General features: G+C 37.3%; 1 protein-coding gene across 1 annotated transcript; it reads right to left on the reverse strand.

The window, feature by feature from the left end:
* Positions 1-1671: 1671 nt before the first annotated feature.
* On the reverse strand, positions 1672-18101 carry BACH1 (BTB domain and CNC homolog 1). The gene is made up of 5 exons (XM_032203480.1): positions 17957-18101; positions 17098-17395; positions 11870-13261; positions 10047-10253; positions 1672-5209 (listed from the first exon to the last, which is right to left on the reverse strand). The coding sequence occupies exons 2-5, from the start codon at positions 17335-17337 to the stop codon at positions 4748-4750; spliced, it is 2301 nt and encodes a 766-aa protein (XP_032059371.1). The 5' UTR covers positions 17338-17395; positions 17957-18101; the 3' UTR covers positions 1672-4747.
* Positions 18102-20165: the final 2064 nt, after the last annotated feature.

Consider the following 20165-nt stretch of genomic DNA (forward strand, 5'->3'; position numbering starts at 1 on the left):
TATTTGTTTTTGAACATGACCTGGAAAAACATTTCTCAGCAATAAATGCCATTACCCGGACCTTCATACACAAACACCCCCAGAAATGTTTGTTTAAACACGCTGCTCATTTCTAAAGCTTCAATCTGAGGTGAACAATGCTTTCCCTGCCCCACACCACTTATCTGGAACTGTAAAAAAAAAAAAAAAAAAAAAAAAAAAGAACATTGTTCTGTTAGCAAGATTTGCATCCACATGGTGTCAGATTATCATATGCAAATCAAAAAGATTAAAAAGTAATAAAAAGTTTGTATAGTGTATACAAATTTAAGAGGCCACAAGAGTATAATGCACGTTTAAGTACTATGCTTAAACCCCTTTGTAAAAAGGGTTCATTCTCCCCTTCTCCCTTAAGTCCTGTCCGCAGAAATTCAACTGACAGCAAGTCTGGTATTAAAAATCTCCATGATGCATGTTAGTGAATCCCAACTGTGTGCATTATTTTTTTTTTTGGAAACAAATGAAATCAAGAGGAAATCAATGTGCAAACAATGTAAGAGCAGACTGCCATAATGGTCCAGCTTGTCCAGCTTCTATTTCTGTGTCAAAAAGGGCTAAAATTCACTTTGGCAAACTTTGTTTATACTGAAACCTTCATCAGAACAAGATTAAAATTTGTACCAAAACTGCTAGTTAGAGTGGGTATGCTTTCACTATTTCAACACTGGTAGAATTTTTGCTGCTTCAAACAAATTTCTTACTAATTTGACTTGCCGTCATACTCAGATATAAACTGAAGTTCTAGAGTACCAGTTATCAGCAGTTCCTCATTTCTTACTTCCCAAAAAGAAGATCCAGAGGCAGAACTAAATGTACAGTCCTGATCTCTGGTGTATGTACCCTTTAGCTTTCATTGCAGTTGTTGTTTCTTTCTGAATATTAAGAGGAGTTTTAAACATCACAGAGCCTTGCACTGAGATTTTAGTTTCCTCAAAGAGGAACCATGGTAACTTTTTTTGTGAAAGATAACAACTTGACTCTTAAAGTCAAGAAACATATGAAACACCTACAGACTAAATCCAAGTGACAATGAATTTCAAGGACAAAACTACCTTGAAAAAAACAGTTTTCTGCCCTACCCATTATAAGCAGCAAGTTAAGCCTTCTAATCCATCATCTTACTTTCCAGCTTTTCCCTCCTAAAATGACTGCTTTCACTTTTAATGACGCATCTGCTGTAGGATCAAACAACGTCAGACTGAAGTGCCAAATGCACGTTACAAAAACTTCTAAAGAAAAGCTTTCTGAATAAGGTGAGTCACAGTACTGAAAGGTCAGATCCCGTATTACAGTTAACTGTTTAGGAGGTACAGAGGGAGATACAGATAAATGTAGTTTCTCAAAGGAAAGCTCTTCTGCAATCCTAATTACTTAATAGGACCTACCTTATCTACAGTTGCAAAGATGCTTCCACCTCTATCTCATGCACTCATCTGGACTATACACACAGTCATTTGTACTTTTTCTTGAACCAAACCTATACAGCATCCTATTAACCAGCTATTTAGCTCTTTTCTCTCTTTCCAAATCAGAGACTCAAAGTTCCCCGGAGAAGAAAACCCACTCAAACAGAACAGGACACAAACATCAAATGAACTTGCAGGAAATTTATTCCAACTTAGTAATGTTTGCTACTGTGTGTACTATTCAGGAATTTATAGACCATATAAATTATTTTGCTACTACTTTCAGAAATGTTTTAATAGTACTACAGAAGTTAATAATACACCAATAAACATTGTCACCGCAAAAGATTTGTACAAAAAAAGAAAAGCCATTGTAGAAAGGATAGTGGTTTTTATTGTAGTCTTAGAAAATATTGAATTATGAAAGATACAAAATCAACTGTTGTAATTATCTGTTTATTTTACAATCTGTATGCCACCATACTCTTATGGCTTTTAGATATTCTGTCCAAAGTATTTTAAAACATGCTTTAACAAAGTATTGTACAATTTCAAAATTGACTATTTCTTTACTGGAAAAACTCCAAAACATTTACCTGAGAATTCGGTATCATAAAATTGTCATTCATTCTTAACTTTTGCAAGTTGATGATATAGCCTATAGAAGTCAACATGCAACTTGTATGTCTACTGTATTAAATAAATATTTTAAAAATTATTTAGATGCAGCTGGTTAGGCAAAAACCTACCCTCAAACTTCAACAAGTTCATAATAGATTTAAATACATGACACAAATTTTATCTGAACCCAACATGAAACGACAGCTGTAACTTCTGCACTGGAAGCCCTGCAACATTTGCTAGATGGAATTCAGACATGGCTGATCAGACCATGGCAGTGGAGCACAACTCTTCTTGGTGGATATTCCAGCCTCTGGACCTGGTTGTCACAGACTTTGTTTCATTCACAGCCAGGTGAGTCGGGGTATGGGCCACTGGATATATATTAAGTTCCCAGCCAGCCACTCTCTATATACTTGCTCCATCAGTTTATAACAAAACATATTTAACCCAAGAAATTCTATTTTAGAGTACATGTATTATAGGACAATGCTTTAATGTCATTATCCATGTCGTTTCAAATATCAACAACTTTAAAAAGTGATAGACAGTAGAGGGTTTGGGACTTTAATTTTTACTCTTCTGTTGGCTTGCTTACTAATTAAAATGGACACTTAAGATAATATACTGCCCATGATGGCAGTACACGAGGGAGGCAGGATTAAATTAATCAGGAATATACAGATGCTGGAGAACAGACACAGAGAGCTTCATGAGTAATACATATACAGGATCAACGTATATAAATCCTAGTCATTTAAAAGAATTTCAATTTGATTATCTGAAAATGTTTCCAAAGCAGAAGAACTCTCATGATGTCTGCAATATTTGTCTGCAAGTATTTATTTCTGAACTTCAGTTACTGCAAGCACTGATTTATACAAGCTATATTCCATTAACATAATTTTTCCCCTTAAAATATGATATATGACGAAAATCCAAGGATATCACTAGAGATTTGAATTAACTTTCAATCACATAAGTGAGGTAGTGTAGTCACTTGTATTAGGTGCTGGTTACAAGAAGTACTGTTGAAGTCTGTCAATTTTGTTTTAAATAAGTGGCCTAATAGTCTTTATTTATTAATGCTATGTTACCTGCTAAGAGGAAGAGAATTAAAAAAAGATCCTTGCCAAACAGTTTCGTTAGCAAGTTTTGTCTCACTGCAAGAAAAAAAAAACAAAACACGAAGTAGTATTTACAATAGTCCTTTGCTCTAGTCGCTGCCTACTGTACATGCACACGAAGACACAAACAGCTAATATACACTCTGAGGTAGGAAATGAAGAATTCCACTGGCTTGTACAAGATTCTTCATGTTTTGTAAACCAGCAAAAACGAAGTTTTCTGTGGTGAGGTTCAATACTTAGTTCTGGTGTAAGAACAACATCTAAATAACAAAGCAATCATCAGTATACAATATGCATCTACTTCCAAGTAAAAGTCTTCTTAAAAAAGGGGGGGGATTACTTGCCATTTCTCTTATTTTAGTGGCTGAATTTCTCCTTCATAAAGTAAATAAAAGAAATCTCTCTAGCTCTTCTCCTTATTATACTTTTTATACATCTATACTTATAACACAAGCCATTGAAAATGCACTACAGGTTTAGCCATAAAATTTTCCTGAAGATTAAAATTCTGAAATAGATCTTTACTGGTCCCAGTGATCAGAGGGCAATTAGACTTAAGAGATTATAGACTTAGAGATTACTTAAAATGCAATTAGGCACTGAAGTTCTGAAGAATTTGGTGCCTCAATACCATAATTAAAAACAAAGCCACTTGTCCTTAAACTTCCACAATACTTCAATTCCATCTCATCACTAACAGCAGCAAGCTCAAAAGGTGCTAGGATAGTAAGTTACTGTACATCAATGAATTTTAACAAGCACCTGGGATTCAGATGCGAGAGGATCCAATGCACACTGTATAAGCAAGGAACTCTACCAGTTTCAAGCTTCTGCCCTTCCAGTACGTTATTTCTCTCACAAAAAATAAACAGAGGAAGAGCAGTATACTGCAGCATCTCCGCTGTTCCCATCTTAACTACACATGGGAAAGCTAAGACAAAGGCAAATATTCAATAAAAGGTGGCTCTGGTACAGGGATGTGAACAGCAGGAAGCAGTTAGCTGTTCCAGAGAGTATTTGGCAGAATCTCCTCATAATGTCATGTTATCCTAACCCATCTACAAAACAAACATTTATAAAGCTATACACGCTTCTTAAAGTTTGTCTGCCAGAAGAAAAAAGACATCTTAAACAGATAAGTACTCCATGTACAGAAGTCATTGTGCATAAACACGTTAGGAATCTTGAGATGTAGAGTGGCATTAGGTACTGTGACATAAACCAGAGTGAAGGCTACTTGATACCTGAATGAAAGCTTCCTCACAAACGAACATCTGTGCACAAAGTTTATACTTTCAAACAACTTACTGGAACATTCCTTGCCATCACCACACAGAAAAAGCTCCAAGGCTAACACGTACAAATTACACTCGAACTACACAGAGCAAACCCAAAGCTTGCCAAGTAATATAATGACCATGTATATAATTGCCAATGTAGTTTTAAAAGAAAGCTTCCTCTTAACTTTCACTTTGTAAATTACTTTAGGATAATGCTCAATCTTGCTTTAAATCACAACGTTGAGAGGCTGGCAATAGGAAGAGAATAGATTTACTCATCTGTAGTGCATTTGTCAGTCATTTGCTGACAGAAGTCTGTGATAGCACCACTCTGTCCACTCTGTTCCACGAGTGAAGTTTTCTCCAGTGTTCTTACAGAAGCTGGATGCAGTTCTTGTACTTGATCATATGGTGCATCACACACACCTTTCACACACTGATAACAGGAACTCTGCTCGTTTGTAGACGTAACACCTGAAAGGCCATCTGCTAGTTCTAGACCCATTGGTATTGCGAGCTCGCTATCAGATGGCGCTGTTCGTTCTCTCTCCGGGAATAAAAATGAAAGCGGACAATCTGAGGAAGAATATTTCGCAAGTATTTGTATTTGCTCATGACTCAAGGCTGCTTCCTTACACACCTGCTGGCAAAGTCCAGTCAAATTCTGCTTTGTCTCACCCAGAGTTGACAGAATGTGATTTCTCTCCTTCAACAAGTTTTCTTTCTCATTTTGCTGCAAAGAAGAAATAGCTTTTTAGCATACATTTTAACACACAAAAAATAAAACAAATCTGTAAATAACATTGCCAAATTCCTGCTGTTTCAGCAGACTGTAAGATCAACAATAACACAACCAAATGCCTACTAAAAGAACAATCCTACCCATCTTGAAGCATTAACTCAGCTATTTGAAGTGTCTTTTCAAAACAAAGTTCTTCAAAACTAATGCTGACAGCTAAAAGAATAACACTTACTAATTAAATGAAACCTAGTTCCACTTACTGTAAATATTCCCAAAACACTAGTTCTACAGGATAACATATCTACACTGTTACCAGCCCTGTTAGGTCAAACAAACATTAAGCAGAACAGTTTCCATGGATATTTTACATTGAAAATTTAAGCGTAAAAAAAACAGACATCACATTTTCAGTATTGATACTACTCTGTTAGATGAAAATAAATTCAATACTCAGGAAGTACTAAGCCCACCACAGAACAAACAATGGACTTCAGAATTGTTTCTGAAGTAGAATAGGAAGATTTATTTTACTTCAACACCATAATCTTTCCTGAGACTTCTGGTACAACTAGTTGAAGACGCAAGGACATGGAAAACTAAGGGGCTAGCCTAATGATGTAAACAAGCAATGTCTAGAGGAAAAGAAAATGAGGAAACAAAGGACAGGAAATAAGACCCAAATGAAGTAGCTGAAAGAAGAAACATTTTTAGTTCTATAGTTAATTTAAAAAGGCAGAGTTTTGAAGACACACATTTCAGTTTCTGCACGAAGTTTTAAATAGCTTTTGAGAAATAAATCACTATGGGTTACATCAATTCATTCTTAGAAATATTACTCTTATTTCTTCTCACATTCCTTCTTGCAGGAGAAACTCATACTGCAACCTCCACAATTTCGTTTTGAAAGAATTCACTAGTGTTAAGCAGCACTTTGCAAGGGAAGCAGTTTTTGCCAGCCTCTTTTGCTGAAAGTGATTAGAAAGAGTGCAGCTTTGCCAGATCTCCTAATCTGAAGCGTACATTTTGGGTATGCAGAGTCACTCAGCTGTGCAGCATGGACTGATGAAATAATCTGAACTGTTGCTTAACACAAACTTCAACACTGAGAAATATTTTTTCCCAGTGTAAGATGTGGGTGGAGAACTTAAGTTGTTAAAAAGTTAATGCATTTCAATTTTAGCTGCATTATATTAGTACTGCAAAGTAATGCTAACTAGGAAGTCAGAATAATCATCAAATTAAGAACTCTCACTGCTGGTGAAGAACCTATTTAGGTCATGCATTTCTCCTTGCTATAGTATATATAACAAGATCTCAGTTGCATTTCAGATCACAGCTATGGCCTGTCACACAGTGACACATCCTCCTCCTGAGCCATGGGATCTCCAAGGAAGTAGTGTTTCTTGAGGCCAGCTGTCCTTTACTCTGCCCCCCCTCACAAGTTCCCACAGTCTAAAACTGGTGTCAGAAAGTACAAGGTAGGTGGATATGCATACAGGTGTTCTGAAAGAACTGCTTCTATGAAGCCAACCTTTCCCTGAGAGGCCCATGTGTATTCGCACATACAGAACAGGAGTGAAAAACAGGAACACAAAGGCTCACCTCAAAGGTCAATCAGCAAAGATTGCATGGACTATACGAGGAGGATCTGTCATGGTTTCACACCAATGACCAACTGACATCGTCAAAGGAAGAGGTATGGGGAGGAGAAAATATGACTGCAAACAAAGGCTTGCAGGTTGAGATAAGGATCGTTTAAAGGAAAAAGAAAAAAGGGAGGAGAGTTTTGATGCTGTGCCAAGCCTGCTCAGCAATAGACCAAACACTGGTGCGATATCAGGGCTGTTCTAGCTGCAGCTGCAGAACACAACACTCCATGGGCTGCTGTGGGGAATTTAACTCCACCCCTGCCAGACCCAGGGTCAAAGATGGTCTTCTGTACAGAGCTGGTCAAGAGAAATGACTAAATCCAGTTCTCTCAGAGAGCAGTTCGATTCAACACAGTACTACTTTTGTTTGCATGTAAGTGGAGCTTAACATAAGACTTTCAGATTCGCAGAATCACTTGGATGGGAAGGTACCTCGGGAGGTCTGTAGTCCAGCCTCCCACTGAGCACAAAGTCACCTCTGAGTAAGATCAGTCTGCTCAGGGGTTTGTCCAGTGGTGTCATGAAAAGTCATGAAAACCTCCTACGACAGAGCCCACACAACCTCTATGGGTAACCTCCTCCATTGCCTGCCCATCCCCATTGGTAAATGGGTTTCCATATATCCAGTTGAAACCTATTTCTCTTTATGACAGTGTCTCCAGCTCCTGTGCTGCAAATAACACTACCTGCTAGGAGGCAGGAGTACTCCCATTCCCAACAGCTACATCATCTTGATGACTTCCCCCCAGATGTGGGCAGGTGGCTATTATCTCTCTCCACAACCATCTCTCCCCGAGCAGAAGCAGCCCCATTTCATCTGCCTCTCCTCACACGAGTACTTCAGCCTTGAATGCCCTGGGGACCCCACTCCTAACCTTATTCATTTGTCGAGGTCCTTCTAGCACAGGGAGGGCGGTGGCGAAACTGGGCACCGTATTCTGGATTCAGTCTTATGAGTGTTAAGTATAGGAGCGCAATCACTGCCCTCAAACCACTGGCTGTGCTCCTGTTAATACAATCCAGGATGCTGACAGCCTTTTTTCAGCCTGGACAAGCTGTTGACTCATGCTCAGCTGTTGACTCATGCTCATGCCCAGAACACTCCCCCAGGGCCCTTTCAGCAAAGCTACTCCCCAGCCAGTCTCCAGCCTCTACTAATGCAAGGGGTTAATGTCTGCCCCAGATAAAGGGGTTTCTCAAGAATACACCACAAATATTACGTTTTAATCTGAGAAAAACAAAAACCTGATAAGCAACAACTCAGACATCCATACAAGACAACATGCTGCATATACTGGAAACCAGTATGGGTAGTTTTGCCAAATAATATTTCCTAACAGCACACAGTATTATCTACCTGTCCAAAGTTTTCCAAGTATAGCTATACCTCATTATCCTCTCTCAGAGCCACATCACAGAGAATACCGTGGGAAGAGCAGCTTCTGAGACCCAAGATTGGCCTGGAAAAGCAGAAAGGAGGCAGGAGTCCCCATGCACAAAGCAAGCTGGGTGTGTACCACACAACACTTTTCAGATGTCTCTTCTTCCAGCCACCCAAAACTTATGCCTAGACAAGTCTCTCAGTTTCTGTATTTGTGCACAACTTCCACAAGTTTGACAGAGCACAACATCAGCTACCCTAACACTCTCAACAGCTCCAAACATCATCTTCTCAACAAGTTCTAAAGAAACTTACCCACTCGGGGAAAAAAAAAAGTGACAGGAAACATTTGTGCCTAGAGCACAATTCAGAACTCAGGCCTCACCTCACAATTCTCAATGCTCATTGTCTAGCGCTCGCACAGCAATCTGTCAAACAGCAGACGTTCATTCTGTTCTAATGTAGGTCCACAGAAAAAAAGGATATTACACTATAATTATCGTTTAGTCAACTACAGGTCTAATCTTGCAGATGAATCATGTCTTTAAATTTTTCTCCCCAAACTGTTGCACAATGTTGACGAAGTTACAAAACAAACAGAAATCGCATAAGATGACAGAAACAAAGTTCTGAAATGTCAGAAACAGCTCCTTGCTTAGCCTGAGTAATATAATTTGTTTTTATTAGCACAACCACCTGATTTCCCTCCCTACTTGAATATCTTCATTCAGCACACTGAATGGACTTGCTCTGTCAACTCATCAGGGTTGTATGGCACTCTCAGCCTTCCCTCAAAGTCTCGCATTTGCTGCAGAAAAAAAAATTGTGAAAGACAAAGCATTTCTTGAAAATAAGTTTCTAGCCTGTGGTCCTTTGCTCTAGTTTTATTTTCTTTTTCACTTCAAGGTCAGAAGGAAAAAAACGTGCTTACGTGACTACATATGCTCCTGATGCAGATACTACATTCACCTACATGGAGCACAAAATCTTAATCACCAGACACAAATTAAAAGTACAGTAAACCTAACTTTTTAGTTCATCTCGTGTAATCAACAACAAAACTGAGATGAGAGGGTCAGAAACAAACAGTAGAAAAAAGCCATTCACAACAACTTTCCTGCCAGAAGAACTTCAGATCACGCACAGCTGTCTGAAGCTACGCATTTGTCACTTTAAAGGAGTAGCAAATATGTAAACAGATGCCTGTAGAGAAATTTGGATGCATTAATTCCTCAGCTACGATCTTGATAAAACTGATAAAACTGCAAGCAACTTCCTGCATTCTGCTCTGTCTTCTGCCTTTCTGCACATGTCTCACTTTTAAGATTCAAGACTCAAGAAATTGTTTCCCAGCCTGTGCTGGTATGTTACAAGGACATTACCAACAATACTGTAACAGTAAACTTGACCATGAGCCATATAACGAGTTGAAGAAAAAAAGCACAAAGCAAGAAAGTACAGAGAGGTAGAACACTGAGCAGAATGAGATGACAGTGTGGGAATCATTCTGTGTAATTAAGCTCAATACTGATGGCAGTTCTGAAACAGCCTTCACAAAGGATTATGCTGTGATAAAATTTTACCACAGAAAAACAGAGGAAAAGCATGCATTTTAGAGTAGGCAAAGAAAAATTTAAAACTGTTATTAAGAAGTCATCTGTTTTAAGACTGAAAGTTCTCTGAGCTTTATTTTGTCTTAAGTGGATAAAATAAGCCACCTCAAGCTGCTGGCACATATCCAAAGATGACATTTAAAGAAAGACTCAAATTAATATTACTAATGAATATTTATACATACCAGTTTTTCGATTTCAGATTCAAGATTCTGTATGCAGTCAAGTTTCCTCTTACGACATCGCTGTGCTGCGATTCTATTTTTACTTCGCCTTCGGATATCATGAATACAGTCCAACTGTTCAGGAGTTAATTTATGCATTTTCAGAAATGACTGGAAGTCATTTCTGGAAAGTGAGATAATCCTTTGTGCATTAAATGGCAGTTTTACCTAGAATGTAAGATACAGTTGTAAGTCAAAGGTGAAACTGGTTTCCACATACTCCAACAGGTCAATTCAAGTCTTACAATTATAAGCATTATCACAACACTTATCTTCCTTCCTTAATCTCAGAAGCAAGAGCAAAGTAATATAGCCATCAGATGAGGTGGATAAAATCCAGGGGTTTCAAAGGGATGAGCTCAAGAATGGGAGAAATAACTGAGCACATTTACACTAGATCTTCAAAAGAACGTTGAGAGTAAAACCAAAAATTGATCCCTGTGTACAGCAAATCACTTAGGTGATACATTGTAAAACTAAGTTATGGTTAGGTGGTGCATAAAATAGGTGTCAAGAATTGTTATGCAGTCTGAAGTTTCCTCTAACCTGCCACTAAGAGTGTGTTCTGTATCTATTTTTATACTTCACTGTAGGAAGAGTTAGTATGAAACAGGCACTTAAAGTAGAGAAGTTACTGGCAGTTAGTATTTGTTTTATAATTCTTAATGCTGGAGAAGAATCAGGCTGTTGCTACTAAGTCAGTCTATGTAGGTAGTATGTACACCTGGGCTACGGAAGCAGGTATCAGAAACATGCAGATCATACAGTCCTCATAAATACCGAAAGCCATCTTTACAAAAGAAGTGTCAGGTTTTATTAAGCACCCAACTAAAGACACTATTTTAATCCCTCTATTTGAGTACATTAAACAGTAAAATGTTACCTTGCAGTGGTTAAAGTTCTGGAATTTGTTTAAAAAGCAAATAAAAAAACTACCACCCTTCTTGTGTTTGGCTATCACTGGTTAATAGACAAACAAACGGGCAAAGTATTACCTTAAGCTATGATGCCATTTTCTTCTTTTTAATATAAAGATGAGGAATGTTTTTAAGCCAAATCTGGCCCTTTATGGCCTGACAACCTTCTACAGAAATGGCAGCTTTCACTTATTTTAAGTCTCAGTAAGGTCCCACCATACAGAGTTGCATTGCAATTCTACAATTCTAGGAACTGTGACAGAAGTCATTCTATTTACACAGTAAATCTTTTTGAGATTTGACTACTTACAGCATCTGTCTACAATGCTACCAAAGCAGTGACATGTAGGAAAGCAGCATCAAATAGTTTCTGCATTTCAAGGGAACAAGTATAGCCAAAGTTCTGGAGAAGGTGATGCTATTAAAGTAGTTTTAAATACACAGCTACTGTAGGCAACTTGGAAATTCAATTTTCATTTTGCCTTCTCACTTCAAAACAAAAACAGGAGTGTTTTAAGCTTCTAGAAAACAGACCATGAAATTTAGTTATGTTTAACTGAAGTAGGAAAAAAAAAAAAAGAATCCATATGCTGTGGTTTAAAATACTCCTAACACCTTTTGATCAAGTTGTTCCACAGAAATATCTGAAGAGATCGAATACCTAAGCATCTGGCACTTCAATACCCAACAAAACTCTTAAGTCTCCCTGAATCAACAGTGATTTCCCACATAGATCTTCAAATGGTAATTTTAAGTTTAATTTCCCAAGTTTTTAGAACAAGCAACCACAACAAAATAACAGGACTCGGGCTTCTGAATAGGGACTTAAAAGACTTGGAAGCGAAGAATACACAAGGATGTTCTTACCTCACATTCTTGTTCTCTTGCTGAACAGGATTCACTGTCTCCCTCGGTGTCAGTTTCCGAATCCTCTCCTAAACTTATCACATAGTTATAGGGACACTGTTCTTGCTGTTGTCCCTGAACATAATCTCCACTGCTTATTTCAGAGCTGTTGGAGCATCCTTCGGTACTAAGGTTACTTATGAAGGGGCAGTTGACAGAATTCAACGTTGTAAAAGTTCGTTGAGAGCAAGGTTCAGGGCTTTCACTGATCCTGATACCCAGCCATGGACACTCTGATTTCTTCCCCGAATATACAGGCTCTGAGCATTCTTTCAGAACTGCAGACTGTAAATGGATTTGGCAGGGCTCTGTACTGTAAATATCACTCCAGAACCCTTTTGCTAGATGTTCTGCTATCTCTCTCTCCACACTGCTTCGATCACCAGCTGACGTAATGTTAATGGCTTCTCTAGTGCACAAATCAACCTTCAAAGGTGCATCATCTTGACCTTCAGTTTTGTCATTCCCAACTCCAGTACTTGTTGCAGTTTTTTCAGCTAAGACCGTGTTGTTTTGTACACCACTGAAATTCAAGTTACCATATTGCTCACATGTATGCAAAAAAGACACAGAATTAAGTCCATGAGGTGCAGCAGTGTTTTGAGGGAAAGCAGCAACATCAATTTTCTCCACAGGACATGACACACTCTGAGTCACAGAATCCCTCTTCAACTCTTCCTTTTCCTCAGCATCTTCCTCCCCTTCTTCCATTTTTACCTGAGTCTCTTCACATTTTGAGACCAGCTGCATAGGTACACACTCCTGAGCTTTTCGTGTGCCATCATTATCAGATATTTCCTTCTCGAGAAAAGTTGCAATCGATGGCACCTGAGTGTCTTTAATACTGGAATTGGACTCTGTAGTATGAACCTTGTCATTTCCAAAAGCTTTCTGGAATTTCCTATACTTTGGACATTGGGAAGATGAGCTGGAGATGTTACCCTTTTCTAAATGTGATGGATCACCCATTTGATTGGTATTATCTTGGAGAGCAGGTGATGTTTTAGGATTTTCTTCATCTTTACAGAGCTTTGTGTGACATGTTTGAATATATTCTTTTTCTATAAGTTCTTCTGCTTCATCATCTATTTCTAGGTCTCCATCATCCACATTGCCAATTTTAGGGTTTGCTTTCTTACAATGTTGCGTACAACATTTCTTCCTAGGACATTCCTGCTGATCCGATTTACAGTCCAAAAATTTGAATTTGAGAAACTGGAAGCAGGACTCTTCAATGTTGTGTACGCCCAAGAATTCAGCACACTTGCAAACTTCAGACACATTGTCTTTATTTAAAATAAGTTTAGCTGTGTATGCAAACTGAAGCAAGGGACTAAATCCTTTAAGTGTTACCTATTTAAAAAAAAAAAAAAAAGAATATTAGTAAGGCCAACTTCCTTCACGATGAAACCATGACCAACTCTCACTCACTTCCTCTCGACCAGGAAATATAGTATGAAAGAGAACAAGGCTCTGTATTTCCAATTCCAGTACACCGGGCAATTCAGTTGCCAAGTTTCCAGTTGCAGCACCAGTGTTGTAAATGGGTTTAAACACGCAGAACTCACATTTACCAGTGTGTAAACCATGTCATCAAGATAGAGAACAAGAGAAAAGCAACAGGGTTGTTCCACAGAGGAAATCTGGCCACACTCATTGTAAAACAAACCTTCTGATACATTTTTATTCTGTATATTTTATGGCAATTTTCTTCTCTGCTGTGATAAATCTTTTAAATAGTGAAAAATATTGCTGTACGCTGAAAACCAGTAACTGAACTCCAATTTTACAAAAATATCTTTCCAACTGAAGTTACGCATGAATTACCCTACAATAAGATCAAGATGCTGCTGGCATTAATCATTTATTTGAAGACCAATTACTGCTATTGGCTCAGCTTAATGCATCGCTGATATCAAAGTTTTTGAAATAATGGAATTTGACCACTTATTTGTTACTGTATCCACTCTATTCCTTTCTTCTTCCCGTGGATGTAAAGAATGGTACCTAAAACCCTACACAACAGCAGTTATTCTCATTTTAAAGCCTCTTTGGAGTACATAGGTTTACTGGAACAGTTCCATCATTATCACCTCAGTTTCTACTGCAGAACAGGTACCTAAAAGGGAACTCAAAGATGAGCAAAACTGTATCATCACAAGTTCTACACAAGAAAAAGTTACTAAGGAATCATGCAGGAAAGTGTAAACAGACCATCATATTACAAGTTACGTGATACCTCAACTAGCCTCTCTGCAAAGAGAAGATGAAGCAATATGTTCATTATTACTACTCAAACTCAAGAAAGGTACCAGAGCGTGGGCTTAATTTTAAAAGAACAGGGCTTTATGCTGAATAAAGTGCCATATTAATGCATAAACTATACTGAATTCTTCTGCCAGCAAGACAGTTTACTATACAATACAATTTGATTTAGGAATCAGTTGAGTTCCTTTTTAAAAAAAAAAAAACAAATACCACATGAAAGGCAGCTGAAGGGATCTGCACAGAGACAGTTCAGCAAAAGAACATTCTGAAATAAAATCTTGTGACCTTGTTGTAAAGAATTCTTAAAATAGTGTTTCAAGTATTCTCTGGAGACAAGAATACTGATTACGCCATCACATTAATTCATCCCTAACAATATGGGCAGGGAAAAGACAGTTCATCCATATGTTTTCAAGAATTATTCAAACCTAGTACAGCCAACAAATCATTGTAGTAGGTTTACAAACAAATTGCACTTATGCACATAACCAAACAAAACAAGTACAATATTTCAGAACTGTTTTTCCTACATAAGGCAGATTTCATTTTTTAGCAATAAATATAAGAGAAAAAACACTATACCCCTTATACTTTCTCTTAGACATATCTAGATGTCTATCCTCGAACAAAATAGACTAGAATGACTCTTGGACTGACTGATCCTAAAAATCAGGTCTTGCAGAAGCCATTAGATTTCATTTGCATTTTTGGCTCAAATTTGAATTCTTAGTAAAAACATTGGTAGGAAAACAACAGCAGAAAGAACAGACAGCAACATGACAGTAGTTTGTTTTGACAATATAATGTATATGAACAAATCTAAAGCCAAAAATATATTGGCATTTCAGATTGTGGACTGGTGTCTTTCATTTTAAATTTCAAATACTTTGGATGATTAAAAGGGTTAAGAATTTTTTAACTAAACCACGTGATTAGTATTTGTCTCTCTCATATATGCAGCTTCATAAACTGACTCATTTCAAAGTATTCAGCAGTTCCCAGAAGACAAGCTCAAAAACATTTTCAGATTCAGCAACTTATCAAGTAGATGATGAGATCTAAGTGAATCTTATCTCTTAATCACTAGTATTTTTGCTTCTTACATCAGTAATGCTAAACGATGCTCTTAAACTGTAGACTTATGAGGACTCATCTCACTCATGGTATCAGGATTATTAAATTCTTTCATTTTGTTTACAAACTCTGGTTCCCTTTTAACTCAAGTTGAGTTCACAGGTCCATGGGAACACCAGCGCTTTACAACAGACTGTTCCCCCTCTCCAACTTTGATGTACATTTCTTATTCTTCTAATATCCTATTTTTCACCATTTCAAAAGTTTGTCATGTCACTAATTCTTCTCTTTTATTCCAAATGATCACTGTGTCCCCATCACCCTAACTCCCTTATCAGCTCTTTTCATTACTTTTCTTTTAATAGGGAAGATATTCAGGCTACCAACATAGTAAGCTATCAAGAATAAAAAGGGGAAAAAAGAACGCACAGACATAGTAAAGAAGTTGAGTAAAAGTAATGTAGTGATATTATGATATGGTATAGGTTTGTAACAAAGTCATTGATCAGAGAATAGCAAAGATCATGGAAACTCTTTAAAGAGACCATCTGACCCCTCTTGGTTTTCCTTTTTGTTATCAGATCAGGAAGATTCTGGATACAGAATCTTATAGTAAAAGGATTATTTTAATGAGATACAGGCTTACTGTGCATATATTGATGCATTACGTTTAGCACTCAATTCACTCTTACGTGAACAAGTCACTAGTGTTGCGTCACTACAAATATTCATTGGCATGCACCTTGCCTCCTACTTTAATAATTTCAGTTGACTTGCTGACAACTGGCATGTTATTTCTATCCCCCTCACCAGGCTGATTATCAAAAGCCACCTCCCAGAAAACCATTGATCACGCACCAACTAACTCTTAAGCTTACTGCTGCTTCTTGGCACAGAGCACTTGGAGGCTCTTGACTTTTCATTTACAAGCACGGTGGTTAATATAAAATCCAATCATTTGTTTGCCTCATGCCTCTTAAATAAATACCATCTGAAATCTTTAAGTGCCTTGAATGCTATTAAGTAAATGGCATCTGAAATCTTTAAGTGTCTTGAATGCTTTTAACTAAATACCAACTGAAAACTTTAAATGTCTTGGATGCTTCAGGTATCTAATAATCAATTTTCTTGCCTATGGATGACAGGTTCTGGCTCATTTCCACTGCATGCCTTTGAATTCAATCTGATTTAAGAGTGTGGATTTCAACTGGAAAGAGAAAGCAAGTAGTTGCAATACATTTTCTCAGTCTTAAAAGTATAAAAATACAGTAGAAAAAAAGATCGAGCTGCTAATTATGCATGCAAAAAAAAAGATGGGGAATTGAACAAAAGGAAAACAACAATGGTAAGCTGCAAGCAAGGAATATAAGCATGGTTGTATTATTCAAACCTTCTTAAACAAAACCTCGATGATGCTGGTGTAAAGCTTGAAATAGTAATACCATTCATTTGTTGTTTACTACTCCAGAAGTATTCCCTTGTTGTATAGGATGACTACTTCTGCAGTGCTTCTTCAACAATTGAGGTCTATGTTAAACAGCTGTTTTTGACAAGCTCATATGCTTTGAATCTGGTACACAATTTTAAAAGTAATATACACTTAATTGAACAGCTCTACTCTACATGTTCCCCAGCACAGTACTTATTGTCAGTCTGTGATATACCCTCTGATCTGCCTAGCCTTTACCTCAAATCAATGGCAGCTTTATAACTCCAAAATTCCTTCCTCTTCAGTTCTCTTCCCTTAATTTCTAATCTCAGTTTAGCACCAGCCTACTGTAAAACAGATTTGAACAAAATGGATCAGAAGAACAGACAGGTAAAATACAGAAGCAAGTGACACTCACCTCCTCTGGTAAAGTGATGATAAGATCAGCATCCAACTGGCCCACAATTCTCGAAAGGAAGTAACTACTGCAAGCTGCTAGCACAGCTTTGTGAGCCCGAAAGCGTTGGTCTTCCACTAAAATAGTAACATCACAAAGAATATCTTGCTTTCTCTGATCATCAAGACTGAGAAGTACATTGGTACTATGTACTGAAGACTCATATGCAAAAACCACACTATTCTTCTCACTTAGAGACATTCTGTATCACAAGTGTTGGTGTAAGTCTCAGTGGAAAGCATGCTTCTATTCTTCCAATCTGGAGAAAGAAAAAGAAGTAGTGTACATGAAAATCATATCCAGCAGGAACATACTGATGATACTAGAACATAAAAAGGAAACCGTTAAACATGCATCACCTGTTCTAATTCTAAGAATAAGTTTAACACCTAATATTTCATTCATGATATCACAAATACATGATTATGAGCATTTAACATATCCAAACCTTGGTATGTACATCTTCAGTATTGGTTTAATAGTCGAACAGACCAAAAAACACATTTTCCCTTGACTTCAGTGATATAGAGTTTTTCCTCAGTTTTTCCAGTTTTTCCTCAGCAAGTCATTAATAACTTTACTGTAACGCCTAGAAATTACTTAAGCATTAATTTTTAGTTACGGAGCTAGTAACTCCAACACTATGGAAATGTAAAGAGAAATATAACCCAAATCTGATAAGCAAAAATCAAACCAAGATGCTACTAAACTATTTGTTTATTGATTCATCCTGTACAGAGTAAACTACTTTTTAAAGAAGATAAAACAAATCTTCTAACAATTCTTCCTTTTTTTTCAGTAAAGAAAAAAAAGCTTTTACCTTCTCTCTAGCAAATACTTCACTTTTTAAGCACATTAGTTCTCTTATTTTTCACTTTCAGTAATTCTCCAATGCAGCCTTCCTCCTGCCCTTCTGCTCATTGCTATTTGGATCATGCTTGTCAAGAGTTTTCTTTCTTAATGGAACACTGATTCAGATCACCTGGCAATGGTGTGACAGAACAAAGTTTTGAAATAACAGTATTAATTGGATAATAACACTACATGATATAACATCGAGGTCTCAGAAATAAACTCTTAAGAGTCCTGAAGCTATTCCTGAACTCCTGGTGTTTGAGAAATAAAGAGCTAGGAAAAGTCAGCCCTCCTACAGAGTGCAAAGTTTAACACTGTTTCCAAGGCCAATCTTTACACTGCATTTCTAACTTCCTACTTTCTTTGGATTGAGCTTTATTTCAAGAAGAGAGAAAAAAAAAAGGCATAATAGAAAGCATCTTCACACCTAAAGCTTGATCAAGAAGCTAAGAAGTTGGATTTGGAACTAGCTAGTGATCTACAAGGAAAGTGTGTCACTAAGAATAGCGATACATTAACAAACTAAGCACTTCCATTACTCTGAACTGCTCTACACAAGGGTTACTGTAACTGCAGACAGCAACTGACACAAAACTACCCAACCATTGTATTGCTCAATGGAGTTTGTTATGATGTGCCAGCTCCCAACAATAAAATTGTAGCCAATATGAATCCTCAGTTTTCAGATATGGGAAGCTTTCACAAGTCAGGGATAGAAGAGGGCAAAAAAACAACAGCTACCCTGCTAAGCTATACTTCTAGTTACTCACAACTCCTGTTATTTTCATAGGATACAGGCATTTTTAGTGATCTTTGAAACATCCAGACTCCAGTAAAGCAGAGTGTCAACATGATTCACACCTTCCACTCCCTAATGGAGTACTGCACACTCAACCTCACTAACAAAACTATGGGTCATGACTTGACCAAGAAAGTAAGTCCATTGTAGGGTGTTTGCTTAAAAAAACAAAATTTTGTTTTGTGAAAATCTGAAGTTCATTGCACTTTCATAGCATGGAAGGTTAGGAAGAACAGTAGAATATATATGCATGGAAGACAGCTGAACCCATTCCATTTCATCTCTACACGGCATACAATGTGCTTTCAAAACCCCGTGCAGCCTACTTAAAGCACTGATAATGAATTAATGAATTTCCAATGTTGTTGCTGCCAAAAAAAAAAAAGAAAGTTTCTACATGGGAACACCACATTCTGTTTCTTCAAGGGTGAAAGCATTTTATTTGAGTATAACCTGATTTAGTATTTTTCAGGTAATAGAATATTTTACTTTCTAACGTGAAGATTCCAAGAAGGATTAAGCCTCAAGCCCCCACTTTTTTTAAACAGGAGACAAGTATGAAATATCCAAAATACAAGATGTGGCATTTCATTAAGCATTTCAAAATTTAAGAGAACCTTTAAAAAGCAAAAAACAAATCCCAAAGCACTAAATGTCTTCTTTGTAAAAATCTAATAACCTTCATATATTGCAAAGAGAAATCAAAAGGAAAACAACCAGAAGACTGACAATGCTCATGAAAACAAAGTATCAAAACAGGAAAGGAAAAATGTAAGCACTGTATGAAATCTGTCATACTTAAGAGAAGTACTAACAAAGGTCAAATCTGTGTCTTAATTCTGTTTTCCAGTTGTGTAATAAAGGCAAGGCCACACATTCATTATAGCACGTCATGACAGCCAACTAGATTTTCCACTCTATGTTCAGAATACTGTTGGCCATAAAAGTATCATTATATACACATCCACAAACACAATGCTAGCAGAAACTCGGTATTCTTGTCTCCAATTGGGAAAAAAAAAAAAATCTTTTTTAAATTGTTTTGGGTTCTTCCTACTCTAACTATTCTTCTGGAGCACCCACAAATTATTTCCATTAATACTACTTACAGATGGCCAAAGGGGGTAAGTAAGAGGTTTGAAGCAGAGAAGGCAATTAGATAGCACTTTAAGGAGGTGTGTAATTTGCAAGCTCAATCTGCAACTGTTCCCCTGGCACAGACCTTCACAGCCCTTCCCTGCCCCAGTACAGGTGTGGCACTTGCATCTCTTCAACAAACACCTGTTGGATTCCCCTCTTCCCCTCCCCCCCCTACAATTCAGATGCAAATAATTAAAAAAAAAAAAAGGAAACAGGACACTCAAAACAGTGATAA

The sequence above is a fragment of the Aythya fuligula genome, chromosome 1 (genome assembly GCF_009819795.1).
Source record: "Aythya fuligula isolate bAytFul2 chromosome 1, bAytFul2.pri, whole genome shotgun sequence".
Taxonomy (NCBI): domain Eukaryota; kingdom Metazoa; phylum Chordata; class Aves; order Anseriformes; family Anatidae; genus Aythya; species Aythya fuligula.

Coding starts and splice junctions, on each gene's coding strand:
- BACH1 (XM_032203480.1), bottom strand. CDS start 17,337: ATGTCTCTAAGTGAGAAGAATAGTGTGGTTTTTGCATATGAGTCTTCA. Junction 13,262..17,097: donor TCATCACTTTACCAGAGGAG/GTGAGTGTCACT, acceptor TTTTTTAAATAG/GTAACACTTAAAGGATTTAG. Junction 5,210..10,046: donor AATCTGAAATCGAAAAACTG/GTATGTATAAAT, acceptor TCTTCTTTGCAG/CAAAATGAGAAAGAAAACTT.